The sequence below is a fragment of the Trichoplusia ni genome, chromosome 3, assembly GCF_003590095.1.
Source record: "Trichoplusia ni isolate ovarian cell line Hi5 chromosome 3, tn1, whole genome shotgun sequence".
NCBI lineage: Eukaryota > Metazoa > Arthropoda > Insecta > Lepidoptera > Noctuidae > Trichoplusia > Trichoplusia ni.
Window position 1 is genome coordinate 8605652 of NC_039480.1, and position 21091 is coordinate 8626742.

The following is a 21091-nucleotide window of genomic DNA, read 5'->3' on the forward strand; positions in this document are numbered from 1 at the left end:
GACAGTATCGCGGGAAGAATATAGATGCCCAAAGGATACTTGTTCGCTTGTATTACTATGGGACTCGTGCACACTAAGCGATACGCATCCTTTATTTGTCTTGCTCCTGATTTTGGACAATCTGAAATTAGTACACAAATAATTTTACGAGTTAAAAATCGCATCAAAACGATATCAGTAATCTGAAATGATTTTTTTTCTCATAACTAGAAGACGATGGAATTCTGACATATTATTTTGTTAGGAAAACTCAAGAATAAAAATAAATTAGTTTAAATTAACTATCCATTGAGTATATAATAATACTAGCTTTTGCCCGCGACTTCGTTCGCGTGGAACAGTGACTTCCGGCAGATTTTTGGTTTTACTCACATAGTTCCCGAGAAGTTCCCGCTCCCGCAGGATTTTTGGGATAAAAACTATCCTATGTCCAACCAAATGCGTGTAACGAAACCATAGCGCGATCTATTTCGATCCCAACGCCATCTATCGACCATAGTGACAACTCGGATTATTTATCTATACTCCGTTCGGGCATTTTCTTTGTATTAAAGTAGTATTATATTTTTTATATGTTATTTTATTATTTTTTTCATACCTTTTTACTATTTATTTACTTTTTTCCGATGAATTAAAACAACATGAACCGAACTCGTGTAACGATCGACACCATTGCGCGTAGTACTAATAGAATTATCTATACTCCGTTTAGAGCATTTTCTTTGTAGTAAAACTTTTATTATATTAATATTATTTTTTTTACACCTTTTTACTGTTTATTTACATTTTTCTGATGGATTTTCCGATGAATTAAAACAATAACATGAACCGAACACGTGTAATGACACCATTGGCGCGATTAACGCCATCTATCTACGGAGCATAGGAAACAGCTCGACATTTGACCAATAGATGGCACTATTATATAGTATGTCCGTAATAAATTTTATTTTTTATTTTTATTTTTTGTAATAAAAACTATCCTATGTCCTTTCTCAAGTTTCAAACTATGTCTGTACCAAATTTCACACAAATCGGTTCAGTAGTTTAGGCGTGAAGAAAAGACAGACAGACAGACAGAAGACAGACAGACAGAGTTACTTTCGCATTTATAATATTAGTTTGGATATAGGTTAAGAATATGACTTAATTGTTGACTTACGTGTGGAAACTTTTAGAATAAGTCTTGCCAGCGCTTTGTTGAGTGTCCCAACTTCATTTTTGACGCTTTGACCAGATATTAATAATGCAGTAATTGCAATGGTGTGATACAGTAGAACGGCAACCATGTTATTTGTATAAGAATATTTAACCACCGTCTGCGAATCAATTAGTATTATTATCTTCGTGTCGTTTATTATAAAGCATTGTAAGCAATACATTGAATTCGGATCGATGCTAAAAAACATCGATTTTCTTAGCTTTAATGTATGTTGGTATGGAGACTGTGAATACCATTTTAATTAAAGTTCCATTAATTTATCGGCTATTGTAAGTAGGGGCATTGGGGCCCTGGTCATAAAAGTGTTCTTCAAACGTACAGAGTTTATTTATGTATTTTATCCGAGACATTAGTATTAAAAGTAATATAGTTTATGCAAACATTCGGTCTGCATTGTTTTTCCTATTAACTAATTCATCATTGAAATTTAATAAACATGTTGATTATTTCTCATAGTTGAACCTACCTGTCTGAGAAACACATCAAATATTGTGTAAATTGAAACCACGCAGTGAAATACGACGACAGCTATGGAAAACACTGACTGAAAAATAAGAAAGGACCAGGTTGAATACACATTTGTTTATTAAAATTGTGCCTGGAGGTGCAGATCAAACGAGAAAGACACGAGAAGAGGATATTTCAAATACTAGGTGCTCCTAGTATAAAACGTAAAAAAGCCTGTGACAAAAAATTGGCAGAGAAAGCAGGATGTGAACGAGATAGTCTCTTTTATCCAGCCAGAGTCGCGCAGAGTATGCGCGAGCCGGCCCGGCCCGGGGTGTTTTTAGTTGGTGGAAGTCCGACATATCCCCACGCCGCCGCGCCGTGCCCTCGACGTGGGTTGAAGTCATTAGAGTTTTACCCCGGAGAAAAAAAAAGGATGTAAACGAGATGCGGAAGTGTTTTCCCGCCTCCTACTGCTAGTTACAATGATATAAGTTAAGAGAAAATTTATAGAAGTATTAACAGATTTTTTTGTGCAATGCGTATACGTAGCACAATATCAATATTACCATTTTGTTAAAGCTCTGTGACACCTGTTGCGTGCACACTAGAATGTGTTGGTAAGAATTCGTCCAGATATTCACTCTCGTTGACAAATCAAATGTTCCTGAGTGTTCACCTTCATCTTTTGGACTTATATCTTGTTTAGACAAGCTTTGAATAGAATCTTCGACGGAGTGGTTGACAATTACTAGGAAATCTTTAATATTAGTGATAGCACAATAAGCGACAATATGTTCGAATATAAAGCGCAGGTCTATCCAGAATTCACTTATAATTGGAATATAAAATTGCCATTCAAAACTCGTATTAAGGTTTTCATGAATTCCCCAAATAATCATAAGTACAACTATAAGTGTAAGAGTAACGCCGGAGGCGACACATTTAACGTAGAGCATTTTATTCGATTTTATATATGATGGATCATTTTTAAAACGCTTGTGGATAACTTTTAAGTTATCGCAATAAATAGAAAATGGTTTTGAGTATCGAAGGGCGCTTAGTATGACAACGGTAACCTTCGTGAAAACGACTATTTGATGACTATATGAAATGAACTTATAATTGCCTGCACTTTCGTACACTGAACTAAAAATTTTAATATTTACAGCAGCAGCTAACATAGCTATTACAATTTCAAAAATGCAACGAGTAATAACAAGTTTTTTTACATTATTATTGAAGAACTGATAGTTTCTATAAACGCCTAAAACATTTTCGATAAATATGAGCCTTCGAAATAAAGCCATTTTTACTGACCGACACGGCAGGTAAACGTGTTATAAGGAAACTATCTGTTTTGATGAGAAAATGATCAAAAACTAATTTATTTAATTGAATGGCAAATAATTCAAATAACTTTAATATACATGCCAGTTTTACCTGAAAGCTTTAAAACCGGAAAGGGTCCTGCTGTCATAACAAATTATTGCAAATGTGTTACCCATAAAATGACAACTCTTGGTCTAAAATGTTGCCTTTTCTTGGTTGTTTAATATTTTATTATTTATTTACTTTATTAACCTGCGTTTGTGTTTTCATAACAAAGGGAGTTTAATGTTCATTACCACATTATATATTCATACATTATAAGCTCTGTGAGCTCTGTCCGTAGCGTAACTTGAGAATGATGATCTGTAAGGGTCATAATCATTATGTCAGTAGATTGATGAATGATGATGAGGTTTTTAAATTCACGATCAAAACGTAGAATATTATAATATTAAATAAAAGACAGGCAAGAACTATGTACCAACAGTATTTGATGATTGTATAACATCTATTCATAAATAAGATGATATAATTTTCTTGCAATTAAGACAGTTGCCATAGGCTACACGATCTTTTATTTCACCCCTATCTTGGTTAAACGCATGTTACATGTTGATCTAAAGTACTATTTTTTAATACTTTACTTAAATATATATAATGATTTGCATGTGTTTAAACTTTTCCTTTTTTTATTAATTCAACAATTTTATTATATTTTTATTAAAAAAAATAAGTTTTTGAGCATTATTTTACGTTGACAACATTTGTTTTTTAAGCCACCAAATAAAACAGCATGAATTTAAATATTTATGATGGTTATCTTTTTTCATATTATAGGAAAATAGATATTGATTTGGTGACTATATCTCTTAGGTCACCGGGGCGGCAAATAAAGTGACTAGGTACTAAATACACAAATACTAATATCATCATCATCGATCAAGTAGTAGTCAATTAATGGTAGACACATCAAGGTAAAGATAATAATTAATTATTCATGTCTTTCCACGATAGTTATGTCAAAAACTTGGACAGAAAGGAAAATAATATACTAATGTAGGTACGTATACAACATACTTGTTTATAAGTTCATGTGGAAACTATTAATCACTAAGCGAAAAACCAAAACATTCAGCTTAATTTGAGTAGGTACATTATGAAAATTGAATCTTGATAACGTGAAAAGTAAAATATAAGTGTCCTTGTACTGTAAAAGTATAACAAGGAGGTCGTTTCAAGTAATGAATTCACAATACTATTACTTAGCAGAGTATGTAGGTACCTATAGATTATACAAATAAGTACTTGTAATTGCCCATCCATTTGTTTTACTTTTTGGGACATCAACACATCCCAATCAGTTTTAGCTAAGTTTCAAAAAGTCACTATAGTTGAATGACATCGCTACTTGCATCAATTCAATTGACACACAATCCATTTTTTATATATTATTTGAAGCTACATATTAAAAAACGGTATTTACCATCATGCCCATTTGATTTATACATTATACATAGCTTTTAGAAATTGCCCGTACGATTAACTCAATGACTAAAGGGAAATCACCGGGACACGACGGTCTCAGCATTGAGCATCTCCGATATGCGGGGCCGCATTTAGCTAGGGTTTTGGCGATGCAGTTTTCATTCTGTTTGACACATACTCGTAGCTATATGCCTACAGAAATGTTACGGACTGTGGTTGTGCCTGTGGTTAAAAATAAAACAGGAGATAACTCGGATATTAATAACTATAGGTCCATATCGTTTGGCCACTGTTATCTCTAAAGTTCTAGACGGCATGCTTAACACCCAGTTAAACAAATGCATTGAGCTCCATGACAACCAATTTGGCTTTCGTCCAGGGCTCTCGACGGAGAGCGCTGAGCTATGTCTTAAGCATACTGTCAACTATTATGCAAAGCGTGGAACCCCTGTCTATTGCTGCTTTCTCGATCTTTTGGCGGGCTTTTGACTTGGTTTCCTACAACATATGTACTATGGTGCAAGTTAGAAAAATCTCAATTGCCTCTATTAGCAATCAATATTGACCTGGTAGCAGAGGAGATTGACATTTTTGCGTGTGCATTGAGTGAATTCACAAAGATAACATTCCATGTAATTAGTTATAACATTTAAGTTTAGTATTAGGATGGCTCCACTATTGTATTGGGTTATACCTGTAAAAATAGTGTAAGTTTTGGTTGAAAAATAAATAAATAGTGTAATATTATGGTATGGAAACCAAGTCAATAGAGTGAGATGGTTAGGGGCACTGTCGGAAACGTATGGGTCGGAATGCGGGGTGAGGCAGGGTGGTCTGACCTCACCCTCGCTTTTTAATCTGTACGTGAATGATTTGATCGGCGAGCTCAGCGGCGTCAGAGTTGGATGCCGAATTGATGATATCTGTTTAAACAATATTAGTTACGCTGACGACATGGCGCTGCTTAGCGCGTCGCCTTGCGGCCTACGAAAGCTTATTAAAATATGTGAGAAGTATGCCTCTAGTCATGGCCTGACTTATAATGTAAAATAAAGTGAAGTAATTGTATTTGAGGAAAGAGTCCCAAATTAATACCATTGGAAAGAGTGTTTAATTTTTAATACTTAGGGCACGATTTGACATCCGGCCTCAGGGATGATGCGGACTTGGAAAGGGAGCGGAGGGCGTTGTCAGTGAGAGCGAACATGCTAGCTCGAAGGTTTGCAAGATGCTCAAAAAATGTCAAAATAACTCTCTTCAGAGCCTAATGTACGTCGTTTTACACATGCAACCTGTGGGCTAGATATACTCAAAAATCTTATAATTCCTCGTATCCAGTTTAACAATGCGTTCAGAGTGCTCTTGGGGCTACCTCGCTTTTGTAGCGCGTCAGGGATGTTCGCCGAAAAGCGTGTGGATTGTTTTTGCACAACGATGCGCAAGAGGTGCTACCCTGGTGAGTAGGGTCAGGGCTAGCGGCAACAGCATTCTGGCGATGATCGCTGACAGGCTGGATTGTAGTTATGTGAATCACTGCTGTGCAATATCTCATGGGATGGTACAGCGGTGATTTGATTTGAGTGCTACAAAATAATCTATTAATGTTTTTATGTGTCCCTAATTACTAACATAGTTTTTAAGAATAATTTTTACTAATACAAATGAGTCAATGTTTCTTGTAATTACATGTTAAATAAAATAAAATAGCAGTTTTATTTACATTATTCAAATAAAAAGTTTTGACGGAAATATTTCGCTTATTTGAAAATTGTATTTTCAAGTTACCCTGTAAAAGTAGCTTTTTTAATCATTTGCTCATCTTTGCATTCATCGAAATATATATACTAAAATGAAGTTACTTTATTACATTACTTTTTTAGCAATTTTGTGAAATGTGAAAATAGTTCATTAAATTTATGTCTTAGTAGTACTGTTTTGTCACTTGTGGCACGTTTATTTTACCCACAGATCATAAATAGCTGTCGGCCAAGTCTCCGTGAATTGAATAAGCCCAAATAACTTTCGATTTAGCCTTGAATCCTTGAGATCCGATTACATATTCGGCTACAAAATGTATAAAAATCATTTGAAGTAATAATTCTTGCTTACATTGCATGTTGAGTTGCAGGTTAATGGAGGCAAAGCCCATGATGGGTTCGGTGGATGAGAGAAATCAGGAAAGCAGACCTCGCTACGCGACATGCATCTCGATATAATTATGATGTGAAAGTTGAATATTGTTTTTTTTGGAGGATTTATATGAAATTAATTGATTCTTGGCAGATTTTGTTAATATTTGTTCAATTTTAGGGTTCCAATTAATAATATGATTTTTAATAATCATACAATCAATTAAAATACTTTATATTTTATTACTTCCCTCTTATCACGACTTTCAATCATCTTTCATTCTGTGCGTGTCACTCATAGAGCCAGCAATGTCTTTGCTAAGAATATTAGTATTCGTCGAAAACGTTATGGGCATTTATAGAAATTATTTATATTTCAATAAATATCTAAAAGTTTTAATAATGATTCGGGTTATTTTAGAAATCGTTGTGTCATTAGGAATTGCATGGCATAATGTCGGCGTTAGTGTATATAAAAGCATAGAGACAGGAGAGGATGTTCTGGTTTTATTATTGTTTCAGGCGATAATATTGATGAAAGTTTTTGTACTGGGCATTGGACCCGTCCGAAAAGCAATGGATTATAAATTATATTTAGAAAACTTGAAAATAATTAACAACCGCTGTCAGGATATACCATCGTATGCGAAATCTTTAAACGTAATGAAGTTAAAATGTTTTGTTGTTGCTATTCTAATCGTAAGCAGTTCTGTAGTGCTGTCAATAACAAGGGTTAATGATTTAAACACTAAAAATCCTCTTATTTTCGTAAATGCCATGGTAGAAGAATGTTACGAAACTTGGGTTGACTATCGCTATATTATTGACCATTTAGTAGCATATACGGGAATAATTGGGATACGTGATTGTCTTAAGATATTGAACGAATCAGTGCATGACGTTATAGAACAGTGCAGTAAGGAACAAGAGGAACACTTCGAGGAAGAAGATAGAACCAAAACTGATTTAGTGAAACAAGTGAATGGCTGGATGGAATTTTATGGTTACATCATGTCTTGCAAAAAGCATTTGTCCCGATGTTTTAGTGAGCTGGTAACTAAATTCATCAAATTAAAGTCAAAATAAACCTTATCGAATTATACACTCCACCAACACAGGGATCGTAATGCTGTAGTTGTTCCAGTTTTTAGTTAACCTGTTCATATAATACATAACTTGAAAAAAAAGAGTTTTCTCTTATCAAAACTCAGACCAATAACATTAATGATCATCAAGCGTATTTTATTAATACAATTTTGCTTTCCAGTTGATATTTTCTTTCGCCGTTGTTGTACTGCAAACAGTATTTTCGGTATATGACTTAATTGGCATTGTAATGAGGAAGGTGAGCAGTTCAATTTATAATATTCTATTTCAATTTTCAAAAGGGAAATTACCACGCATTTATTCTTTAATGTTGTGACAACTCTTCAAAACATCATACCCCTGGTTGTGTCGCAATCAGACTGATGCATGTTCGCGTTCAGTTACCGATTACACAATTATTATAACAGCTTTAAAGTTTGTTTCACTTTGATGCGTTTAAATATCAGTTAGATTTTAATTTTTTAGATTATAGCACTGATACTTGTTCTGTGTTTAAGAAAACTGATTATCAAGTAGCACCCTAGTAGTCAGTAAATTATTAATAAAAAAAACCTCGGCACTAAATCTAGTTTTCTTTGTTTTAGAAAGAGCACAGATATGTAGAGAGCAATATGATCGTGTATGTGTTGCTGTACCACTCAATAGCTTCAATATTTCTACTGTACGCTGGGCAGCAAGTTCAAAATGAAATCATAACCCTCAATAATGCTATAGTAAGACTTCTGAACTATGTCTCATCATGTAAGTATACTACGTCATATCTATAAGAGTTATTTTGCGAAATCACGACATGACGAAAAGACAAGCAGCTGATTAATGTTTTAATTATAAAAATAAGGATTGTTTAATTGATTATTTGGAGGTATAAATTTATAAACCTTATAACCGACTTTTATTTTCACAGATGAAGGAAATGTTGAAACAAGGAAAATTAAGGATTTCTACCGAATAGTTAAAACGAATCCTGTTGTAATACAGTTTGCTAAATTATCGTTGGGAATGTATTTACTGCCTATGATATTTTCACTGGCCGCAACGCATATTGTAGTCCTGTTACAAATTAACCACGTAGTGTGAATATTCTCTCAATAGCAAAGTTAACTTTAAAAGTGAAATTGGTATTCTTGTTCATTTTGATTATGATACATGAGTAACTCTATATTGTTTGACACAAAATATTTCAATAGTTATAAAATTACAATTATAAGTTTAAGAGATTTCACAATCTACAAAATTAATGTCAACGTCACACGAATAGTTTAAGTACTCCGGTCTTTTTATACACCTTGTTTTTTTTTTAATGTCCTTAACATTTTGAAATGAAATAATCCTCATCTCTTCATTAGGCAATTTCTTTCTTAGATACAGTAAGTATTAAAGTTTCAATGCAAGTAATCGAGAATACTGTAAACAGTTTATAAGCCCCCGTGATCATATATAGGTACACCGTGATTTTTTAGTCGTCTTACAAAAGCAGCCCAGTTCATGTATCCAATGACTAGAACAATTTTTAAGAGTAGGTATATTCCAGATTTCTCTTGTTTCATTTTCTTCGTACTTACTATCTTAGTTGATGTTAAAAAAATAATAATGGCGCCTAGGGGTATTTTACGTCGTCGGATACATTAACTGGGCTGCTTTTGTAAGACGACTAAAAAATCACCGTGTATACATACCCGGGGGCCTGCTGGCACACGTAGTTATTAAGATATTACCTATTATATTCTTATTTTTTTATAACACAGACGTGAAATCACAAGCTAAGCAATATTGTATAGGCAATATAGCAAAGTAATCTTAGAGTTGAAGCTAAAATTCTATGGAAACTTGGTAATAAATAATGTGAAGAAAAATAATCAAAACATATTTTATTTCCTTACTATGATATTGCACGTATACCTACGCAACAGGTTTGAGGCTTAAGGAAATCACCTGTTTATAAACTTTTCCCATTTTACATAAAAAAGTAAGAAGATGTTTTCATCGGACTCAAGTGGTAGGTATGTGTAATTATTATTATTTACATCTAAGTGCACTGATGTTGTGTTAACACACAGCAACTACTTGACAAACGACATGATATTAATCATTTCACAAATGGAAAATAAATTACTTACATACTACTACTTACTTAAAAGTCAGAATATGTTTTGAAGTTAGTTTCTATCCATACCGGCTACTTCAATGTAGTAAAACAGACAAAAATGATAAGTTTATTAATTAAAACTGAAAATGTTTTAGGCGTTTACCGGAATTATAATATGTTCGATAAACGCGATAAAATAATGATTTTATTGCGTACCGTAATGGAAATACTTATAAATTTTATTATCTTAGTAGAATTTACTCGTCTCATTTTTGAAGTTACTAAATCAAGTGACATACTAAAAATTTACGTAGCATTATTTCACGTTGTATATTTTTTTAACAACACAGCTTCATTTGTGTCTGGTATTTACTTCTCAAGTTCGTATCAAGCCTTTGTAACCAATTTCAGAGCCGTCCAGCATTCTTCGCAAAATGAATCAACTTACAGTGGCCGTATCAAAAAACTAAAGATATATTTTATAACAGCGATATTTGTGATTATTTTATTGGGTTTAGGTCGGGCTGTGTTAACCGTAGTCGAGTATTCCGTCATACTACACAAGGAGATTTGGCCACATGACGCTTGGCTAGCACTCTTAGTTACTTACGTTGAGATTCGATTCCTAATAGAACACTTAGTTTTGGTTATCCAAATAACTATGATTAAACATTTATTGAAATGTTTGAATAAGTCTGTATTGAATCAAAAAATAAACTATAACAGTACACAAATAAATGAGGGTGTAGACACGTTAAATAAAAATAATAAATTAATGATTCAGACTGTAAAAGAATGGGCTTCGAAATATAATTGCCTAAAACGTTGCGCAGAGGAGCTGACTTTATGTTTTAGACACCAGGTAAGAATTCAAACTGCGTTTTATTTATATATTTGTTATACATGAAAAATGCACAAATTACACCTCAGCCTATCTGTAATAGGGTAATGTAGGTAATATAAGAAGAAGTAAGTGCATACTAAATAAGCCCGCAACAAACATATTGCCTTGACATCTAAACAAATTTGAATTGAAAAGTATATTAATATGTTCATCAAACGTTTAATTTCTTATAAGTCGGCCAGAACGGGACACGTTAAAATTAAAATGTATATAGTCAATCAGTTTTTGCATTGCACGGTAATTGAGCGCACCATGCCAAACCCACTGTCCGTAACGTGGCATTGTTTCTCTTATTGTTTCAGATGTGGTTATCATTTGGTATCTCTACATATTATTATGTGGCTACAATGTTTGGAGTTATTTACCACGTGCTCTATGAGGTACCTATAATTTTATGTTCATTTTTTAAGCCTGGACTTACCTACTTAAATTTTATTATTTTACAGAATGAAAAGAAGTATATTAACATCCCCGTTATACTGTATTTTTGGGCATACTACGTATCTTTCATCTTCGTCATGTTGGTAGCCTCAAATGATCTAAGTAATGAGGGACTCAAATTAACGCGAAGGCTTTCTGAACTGTACTGCAAGACTTCTATTAGTAAGTATAAAGTTTTCAGTTCATAGTTGAATTAAATTTCTTCTACTTTATGAAAGTCAATTTGCCCAGAAAAAAAGCCGTGCCAATACAAAAAATGTGAGTGTTTTACGAGATAATACTGATATACTAGTGATATCTTCTACATCAAAACAGTGTAGAGTTTGAACCTTTCTGTACTCTCAATTTACACTACACACTGTCATCGTGGAAATGAAAGACAACACTACACGAAAACAAAACAGCAAAGGATTCTTAGACTTTAAAGAGCTGAATAAGCTACCGTTTTCCTTCTATTTTTTTTATTTACTTCTTCGGTCTATCTTTTACTATTCTTGACGTCGTTTTAACATTGGGTTAATAATTAATCTTAGACAAGTTGCTTTTGTTAGTATAAACCCTAAACTATTTGTTTCAGATTTGACATCAGACACAAAACTTCTCAAGGACCTTTATATTCTGGTGAAAAACAACCCAATACAAATAAAGTGTAGGCCCAATACGGCTGTCGGCACGAATATAATTCCGATACTTATGTCAATATGTGTCTCGTATGCCATAGTTGTATTACAATTCTCACAGCTTTAAATGTCAATGATGTTAAAAATAAATAAAGTTGTGGTAAAAAAGTGTGTGAATTAGGTTTAGGTTACTTTTAAGTCTTGAACTGTCTGAAAATAAAAATGTATCTAATTAAATTGTTTAAAATCATCATGTTATGGATTTTATTATGTTTGTTATAGTTGGTATTTTGTATTGAAGTTTCTACTTATTGGTCTATAAACTCATACGTACAACGATGTAATTTGGTGTTTATCTTTGTTTTATAAGTGAACTAGCTGGTGCGACTTCGTCTTCGTGGACTTCAGTTTACAGCGTTCGGTGGTCCCCGTTTCCATGGAAACAATTCCCTTAGTGATCTTATAGCTTTTACACACCTTTTAAATTTTCCCTCGGGAACTATTCCAAAAATCGGGATAAAAGGGAGCCTATGTGTTATTCTGATGTATAAGCTATATTGTGGTAAAGTTTCATTCAAATCCATTCAGTAGTTTTTACGTGAAAGAGTAACAAACATCCATACATCCATACTTACAAACTTTCGCCTTTATAATAGTAGTAGGATACAATTTCTTCAATCAGTCAACTCGCAGACATAGGTTTTTCTAAGTTGCACCGCAACTCCCAGACAATTACTGATTAACTTATTCAGGTATATAACATTGAACGTAATAATGTATTATTAAAAGAAATGCATGTATGATTAGATGTATGACTAAGTACTCGCTCGCGCTTGTAGTAAGTACATTTATTGATTAGGAGCGTGTGCATATGCCAGTATTAGTCGACACCATGTTAGACACATTGTTAAAAGTTGAAAATATTTTAGGAATCTATAGAAATTATAGTTTATTTAATACTCGTCATAAAGTTCTAGTTTTAGCACGTACCGTCGTTGAATTCATATTTTCCACGATTGTCCTAGTGGACACGATATATTTGATCCTCAAAAGTGGGGCTTATGAAAGTAAAGTGCAAGTTACGTACTACATCTTTCTTCATTTTGTGTACTTCACCAATGGCACGTCATATTTTTTAAGTGCTATCTACTACACGCGTTTTTACGAAAGCTTTTTTAATCATTATTCTACCGTCCAGAACTATTTTCAAAATGATTCGATTTACGTCAAAAATTTTCAAAATCTGAGACTATTTTTCAAAATGTCTACAATTGTGACTGTGTTAATGACCTTATTTCGTACAGCCTTTCTGCTTTATGAAAACCTACCGTTACTTAAACACGAGTCGTATCTTCATTTACTTTTACTATCGATGTTAATGTCTTACATTGAGATTCGGTTCATTATGGAGCATTTGATTTTTTTTATACATTTGAAGATGCTTCAACGACTACTGAAATGTTTGAATAATTCTATATTAATAATTCAAACAAAATATCACGATAAACAAATGCCTGAAGGTGCAGTGGAAAAAAATGAGCAATGGGCCACTCAGTATATTTGTTTAAAGCTTTGCGCTGAGGAACTATCAGTGAGTTTTAAAATTCAGGTAAGTCATTCAGTAAGTTGAATATCATAAATTATATTGCGGCCATTACAATATTAAAAGTAAGACCTTTGACGCAAATTACGCTGATTCAATTCGAAAAATCACAAACATAGTAAAAAAAAAAACAATTTTATTAAAACGTTTCGACCATTGACTTTGGAAGTGCTTAAATAAAATAAATACGTATTCAATTAGGAAAAGGTAAAAGTATTTAACGGTCTACACCGCCGATTGTTTTCGATCAAACTGAATATTTAAATTTTGTAGTAACGGCTAGTCTTGCAGTAGCCAAAACCAAGGACCAAAACCTTAAAAGGTCTTGTTCATTAGTTTTGTTTTTAAATGTTATAATAATATTAAATAATGTTGATTACTCATCTTAAAACTAAACACGGAACATTCACAAAAGCTAATTCCGGCATTGAGTTATTCTCCCAGTCGATTAAGAATGCCTTATTGAATACTTCACCAGTTTCAAAAATATACGACCGTTTTCAACTTAATTCCATCGACATATTCTCGAAGGCTGCAGGACCACCTAAATCCCAGATCTTTTGACTTGGTCTGCTCCCCCTTACGATACTATGCTAAGCTTCTCAACACGCCTGATACCATACAGGCCAAAGTTTTCCAGCTGATCGTAGGGTCTGGTCAACATTTGCTGCTTGATTACAGTAAAATAGTCAATTTATATTTACGCACGTAGTATGCAACAGTTCTGTTTCTCCACTGGATTGTTCATGTCAGTTTTCGAATAAAAAAGTTTTATAAACTTTTTTTTAGGAAAGAGTTTATAACAAACGATAACGTACTATGTAACCGTACTACGTTGTTATATAGGTACCGATTTATTATGTTGAACTCAGGTCTACTAACTTATTTGTAATTTGTCTTTAAAAATCCGTCCTTAATTTCTGTTTCAGATGTTGTTTTCGATTGGACTTTCATCATTTTACTACGCTTTTACAGTATTCGGGTCTCTTCGTACTTTTTTACTTGACGTGAATGTATGTAATTCAAGCTTATTTTGTTCCTATTTCTTTTATTCACAATATTAAACTTGCAAAATTTAATCTTTCAGCACACATACAAAGTACTAAGTATTTTCAAACGGTTATATTTATTTGTACACTATATATTTTGTGCCTTCATAACTTTGTCGGCATCACAATGTCTACTTAAAGAGAGGACAATATTAAAAAGAACGTTTTCCAAACTTCGCTGTATGCTAGCGATATGTAAGTCTAGTTCCTTTTGAGGATTTGATCTAATTAATGACAATTTATTCGTTAAGTTATGCTTGACTGCACTCAATTTTGAGACTAGTCATGTGACTGTAAATTTCAGATTTGTTATATTTTGTTGAATAATGAACTAGCTTCTCAAAAATTTGCGCATTTTAATTCCAGATAACTCGCCTGAAGAAAAACACGTCAAACGTCTATTTGTCCTTGTTAAGAGAAATCCAATACAAATACGATATGGACCTAGATGCATTATGGGAATCAATTTAGTGCCGATGCTCATGTCTTTGTCAGTTTCTGCGTCTATTGCAATTTTACAATTTTCACAGCTTTGAATGTAATAACTATTAAGAATAATAATTATTATGATTATAAATGAGATTTACATAAAAAAAAAAACTGTTGATAGTGAATAGTGTAACAGTATGCCCTAATATTGAAACATTTCATTATTAGTATGTGAAGGTTGTTTTTTCGAATCTAAGTGATGTAGTTCAAATAATAAAAATCCTATTCTTCTGAGTGTCGTACAAGTACAAATATGCCATTGAATTGAATTGGTAATATCCTTATCATTGTATTGTCATCCGAGTTTTTCATTTCAATGAGCTTCAATTATTCCCGATGAATACAGTAGATTTTTTTATAACCTTTATTATGTAATTAAAATGCTTTTTATCGGTGACATATTGTGTACCAACAATTACTCAATAAACTTTTAAAAATTAGAAGTGAGGCAACTACTTACTTATTAAGTAATGTAATTTTATGGAGTATATAAACTAGAAGTGTTTAGTTCGACTGTGAATACCAACATACGCAGCTGTATTGTATTGTGCGTCGGCATCATGATAAGGTTATTAACGAAGGTTGAAAACATAATAGGCGTCTACAGAAACTATGATATATTTAAACGCCGATACAAACTGCTGATTGCAGCTCGCATCGTTCTGGAAACCATTCTTCCACTTGTGTTATTAAATAACTACATTTTCGTCACTGCAAGTGTCGATAGCCACCGTAAAAGCGATTTGGAAGTTATTTATATCATGTTGTATCAGATTTTGTTCTGCTTGTCTAATCTTACATTTTTTCTCTGCGCTCTTTATACCTCGAAGTCATTTAGTATATTTTCACACAAACTTCTTGCGGTGCAACCTTTCGTTCAACAAGAACCGATGTACATAAAGGTTTTAAAAAAGTTAAAGATGTTTTTTATAACAATAACGATTGTGTATTGTTTTTTTAGTCCAGGTTTGGCTACACTAAGCATTCTCGACTTCCACTACACCTTTTACTCTGGTACAAGGTCGCCGAAAGGTTTTACATCATCGTCAGTGATTATGTCTTATCTTTACATACGTTTCGTAATAGAGCATTTAGTTTTATTTATTTACACTATTATGCTTAAACATTTATCAAAATACTTAAGCAGTTCTATATATGTTGTTCAACAAAAAGTAAATAACTATACACGAATGCGTACGAAAGCTGATCTAGAAAATACAAATGCTTGCTTGTCAGTAGAAACGGTGAACGAGTGGGCTTCTACTTATTATTGCTTAAAGTGCTGTGCCGCGGAGCTGTCAGTTTGCTTCAAGTACCAGGTAATGTCATCCTATGATATAGCAGAGATCTAGCATGCATTTTGACGATCTAACCTAAACGTTAATTTTATTTCTTACTTTACAGATGGTTTTTTCGATAACTCTGACATCATATAATTACGTGACAACATTGTATGGAATTATTAAGTGTTTGGTGGACAATGTAAATATGATTTTTTTTAATAATTAAGTATTAAGCATTAATTAGTTAGACTTTCAAGACCACGACTTAAAGAAGATAATATTGTTGAGGTTCTCGATGCGTGATAGCGCAATACATGACGTAGAGTGCATCGCTATTCCGCATTGCAAACCCTCAAAAATATTACTTTAAGCCGTGGTAGACCCCTTATTCACATAAAACATTATTTTTTTGCAGGATTTACACAAAACCTTATCAGTTTCATTTTACGCGTTTGTTTTGTTGTACTTTGCATTTTGTACAAACTTAATTTTGTTGGCATCGCAACAACTGCGTACCGAGTGGATTATTTTACAAAGAAGACTTTCTAAGCTCTATTCAACTTTATCAGTTAGTAAGTATAAAAATAACTTCATGAATAGGTCTCCTTGCGTATGTAAATCATCCTTACTTATTTTTTTTTTCAGGTTCTACACCAGAAGTGAAAAGCTTAAAGAATTTATACATTTTGGTCAAAAATAATCCTGTACAAATACAGTTTATATCGAAAGTATTTATGGGAATGCATTTGGCACCGATAGTACTGTCTCTCTCTATCACTTACGCTATCATCATCCTACAATTCTCACAGCTCTCTATGTGAATAATTATGGTTTTAGAATCATCACTGTTTATGTTTGACGTCAAAGTTTGATTGTGTGATAAGTTTTAGGACCTATTGAGGGAAAAGTTGCATTTTTGTAAGAGTTATCCTAAGAAATCGAATTGTCTCATAAATTTAACTATGGGGCGTTATAAAATTTCTAAGGTGTTATTACTACACAAAATTTTAGTTTCACCCAACATACTTAACGATGCACAAGCACTTAATCCTACTCAAATAGAGCAGCAATGAAAGAAATAGAGAATGCTTGTAGAGGTTATGCTATTCTTTTAATTTGAAGACGAAAAAATAAATAGACATGCCTATCTTTTTCATTAGACCAAAAATTAATATCGATCTAAAACAAGGGGATTTTTGAGGATGTCATATTTATTTTTCTTTGTCATTTTCGTGAACAAAATATCGCTCTACTCATCTAGAGTTATTATTACTGTTTTATTTTATGTGTTACGTAGTTATGTCTGTAGACATCCACGTTTTAAGATAATAATATATAATTACTATAGTGGTACCGTGTGGACGATGTTGAGCGGTATGCCACTTTTACACTAGCAATAATAGTACCTCAAGACGTGTTTGTAGACCTCTAGTTCTTAAAAATGATTTTATGGAGATTTGTACTTAATAATACATAATTTTTCATAGATGTTCTTGTATTTCACTATTTGCTTTTGCAAGCACATGTTTCTGAATAATCGTAATGTTATTTAAAAATAAATGAAACCAAAAATGAATTTGAGCTTCTTATTTAAAAATGAAAACATTATTTTTATATATCATAAGATAATTTGAGCAGTAATATAACGTACTTACATTTAAAAATGTAATACAATCAAATGGAAACATCGCCGTCAATAGATTAGTATCGTCCGACAATAACAATTACATAAAGTCACCTTACTAGTAAGAGTTAGTTTATTTTCGTTCAAGGAACGTGAACGACATATACAAGCTATGGCGAATAAAATAACAGATTTTGTATTAAAAACTGCAAACGTATTAGGGATTTACAAAAACTATTCAGTACAAAAAAGTCGCGATAAAGTGCTTATCGTAACACATATTACTATTCAAACAGCTTTCTTGTCATACCTTATATTTGATACCATCGTCATAGCAGTGACGGGCCCTTGCAACACTAAGTCAACAAAAATCGCTATGCTTAGCTTTCACGTCACGTGTGCTGTAAATGCTTGTGTCCTCTTATGGAACAGTATCAGACACTCTCGATGTTTCAATGATTTTATGACAGATTTGATGGACATCCAAAAAGGTTTCCGAAATAACAGCACATATATTGAATGCCTAAGTAAACTCAATATATTTATTAAAACTGCTGCGACTATAGAAATCATAGTTATAATTTTTTCAGCAATTTACAAATTGTTGGTCATGATGGCGTTGCATTACTCCCTAAAATTATTATTTCTAACATTTAGCACCGTAATAATCGAAACTTGTTTAATTTGGGAGCACACATCATTATGCGTCTATATTCATATGTTAAAAAGCATGATAAAATGTATGAACAAATGTATATCACAAACTCACACGAAATACAACAAGAAGGTTATATGCTCCAGTTTACCTGAAACTTACATCCCTATTACTAAAACAATAGAAGAGTGGGGTTCGAAATATAACAAGTTGGTGAATTGTAGCAGGAATCTATCGACCTGCTTCAGTGCTCAGGTAACAACGTCGTTTGAATAATATTGTACAAATAGAAGATATAAAATTAAATAGTAAAGGGTGAGGGAGAGTGAAAAATAATTTGCAGCCATCTTGTTTGATGTTTTTGTTAATAATCATAAGTTACAACTGCAAAAGTTGATCGATCACAGGTTAAGCCTACACTTGATACGGTCGATCCGGTCATCTATGTCGAGTTCATCAGTGTTTTGGAAAGCAATTAAGAAGTAATTTACACATCTTTGACAGTCTTTACGACCAACGTCTACTGACAACCAGTCTGAGTAAAGAGTATCGTGTTGCCCAGGTAATTGGGTTGAAGTGGTCAGATAGGCAGTCGCTCCGAGTAAAAGATGTAGCTGGTTAGACTCGAAGCCGACCCCAACAAAGTTGGAAAAAAAAAACTATATTGGTATTGAAAACTACAAAATGTACCTTAAAGCTCTGTAGAATTCTATATCGCAATCCCAATTAAATGAAACACAAAAGTCACATATATTATTATCAGAACCACTTCGCCTTAACTGTATTCAATATGTATAAATATCTCAAGTGTTATTTATGTAGTTTCCATTCATGTACTTACAAGATAAGTAAAGATCATGTGTAAAGAAAATGTTGTGAGTAAATAAAACAAAGCAGCAAATTACTTATAGAACAGAACTTTATTACTTATAGAAACATAAAGCCATTTTTTTTCAGATAACGTTGTCGTTGCTGTTAACGTCAGTACATTTACTGATATCTGTATATATTGTCTCATGCAATGTGCTAAATGAGGTAAAATTATAAAGTTTGACGTCTTATCCATGTTATCACTTAATCATGCTGTGTAATTAAGAATTGTATTGTTTTTCGCAGTCCCGTCCAGACAAATTGATACTATTTTTGTCGTTGTATAGTTTGATTTACGACGCGTCCTGTGTTATAATGGTGTTGACGGCGTCACAAATGCTAACAAACGAGGGATTAACACTGGAAAGAACGCTATCACGTTTGTACAACAAGTTATGTATAGGTAAGTTGCACAAAAATAAAATTACCAATTTTTATAACTTTCTTTCATCGTTCTTTATTAATTAGCAAAATATAATTGATGCGTAAAAACGTATTTATAGCTTAAGGCCGTTGTTTCTTACTTTCCAGACTTTATCTCAGAAATGAAAAGAGTGAAAAATTTTGAAATTCTTTCTAAAAGCAATCCGGTTACAATAAAATTTGCCTGTAACATATCCCCTGGATTGCACTTCATACCAATAATCGTATCGCTATCGCTTTCGTATGCAATAATTGCGTTACAATTTACTCAGCTTTAAATGTTTTACTGCAATGTTAAGGATGGACATATCAAAGTATTTGTCGTTATTAAAATTTCGGGTATTCTTTGAGAGACCCATCTTGAGGAATACTCAACTAATATTTGTTCAAATAATAAAGCAAGTATGTCACTAATACTATAAAAGTGAAATAATGTGAGAGTGTTTCTTTGCGTGTTTTTAAAATTGGTTCATGCTTTCACGGCTAGACCATACTTGATACAAAATGGTTTTCATGGTGCCTAGCCGACACTTTGGATTGACGCACGTTTTAGTTTAGTGATACAGTTTATTAAATTAAGTGATATTTCAATAAAACACATTTACATGTTATTTTTCTATATTAATTGAGGGACACAGGCCAATTACAATGGTAGGCAATGTTGGCCGAACGATTACAGTCTGGGTTTCAAAGGGTTTTCAGTGACACTCAAATCCTCAATGAGAAATATGTTAACACTCGAAGTCGAGTTCTTAAGAGAAAAAGTGCGTTTTATGTATGCACAGTACATCATCGTATGTCATCAAAGAGTTAATTGGCACAAATAAACTTAATGAAATAAAGATTTTAAACATTTCTTTGTATTTTTTATTTCGATCCTATCATTCGCATCTTCCATGAATCTCTCTCTTGTGCAATCTCACACGAGCCTATCACAGTAGATACATCGAATACACTCTGGTCTATGTCAAGATATGTTTTATTTGTATTGAATTTAACATCGTATCAGCGGTCCAGTCCAGTTACCATTGCTAGTTACAATAATCATTTTCCATTTTTTGGAGAGAGCTGCTACCTTATTTCATGTTTAAAAAACGCATCTGGCAAAAGACCTGTGAAGGTTAAACCGTGTGAGCACTTTTTCGATATGTTAAGCTGGTTCGCTAGATCTTGTTTCTTGATAGCCTTCCGATATAACACAACAGACTTACAATCATGGAATGGAAGTTGCCCAACCAGTATAATGTTGTTAATGCTACTTTACTTTCGTTTTATTTGAGGCTCCACCATCGCATCTTAAAAATTGCGGGTTAAGAATAAAA

General features: G+C 33.0%; 1 protein-coding gene and 1 long non-coding RNA gene across 2 annotated transcripts in view; one reads left to right on the forward strand and one right to left on the reverse strand.

The window, feature by feature from the left end:
• Nucleotides 1–1144: 1144 nt before the first annotated feature.
• Nucleotides 1145–21091, reverse strand: part of LOC113491779 — a 33701-nt gene continuing 13754 nt past the window's right edge. Inside the window, exons 2-3 of the long non-coding RNA XR_003400453.1 lie at nt 1689–1766; nt 1145–1319 (exon numbers count right to left, since the gene is read on the reverse strand). This is a non-coding gene — a long non-coding RNA (uncharacterized LOC113491779). The remainder of the gene's footprint in view (nt 1320–1688; nt 1767–21091) is intronic.
• Nucleotides 10037–12196, forward strand: LOC113491778. The gene is made up of 3 exons (XM_026868943.1): nt 10037–11092; nt 11159–11315; nt 11731–12196. Exons 1-3 carry the CDS (start codon nt 11015–11017, stop codon nt 11898–11900), a joined length of 405 nt encoding a protein of 134 aa, XP_026724744.1. The 5' UTR covers nt 10037–11014; the 3' UTR covers nt 11901–12196.

What these genes read in the sequence shown, in the direction of transcription:
- LOC113491778 (XM_026868943.1), top strand. Translation starts at nt 11,015, where the DNA reads ATGTGGTTATCATTTGGTATCTCTACATATTATTATGTGGCTACAATG. An exon ending in TTTACCACGTGCTCTATGAG is followed by an intron (nt 11,093 to 11,158) that starts GTACCTATAATT and finishes ATTATTTTACAG; the next exon opens with AATGAAAAGAAGTATATTAA. An exon ending in GTACTGCAAGACTTCTATTA is followed by an intron (nt 11,316 to 11,730) that starts GTAAGTATAAAG and finishes TATTTGTTTCAG; the next exon opens with ATTTGACATCAGACACAAAA.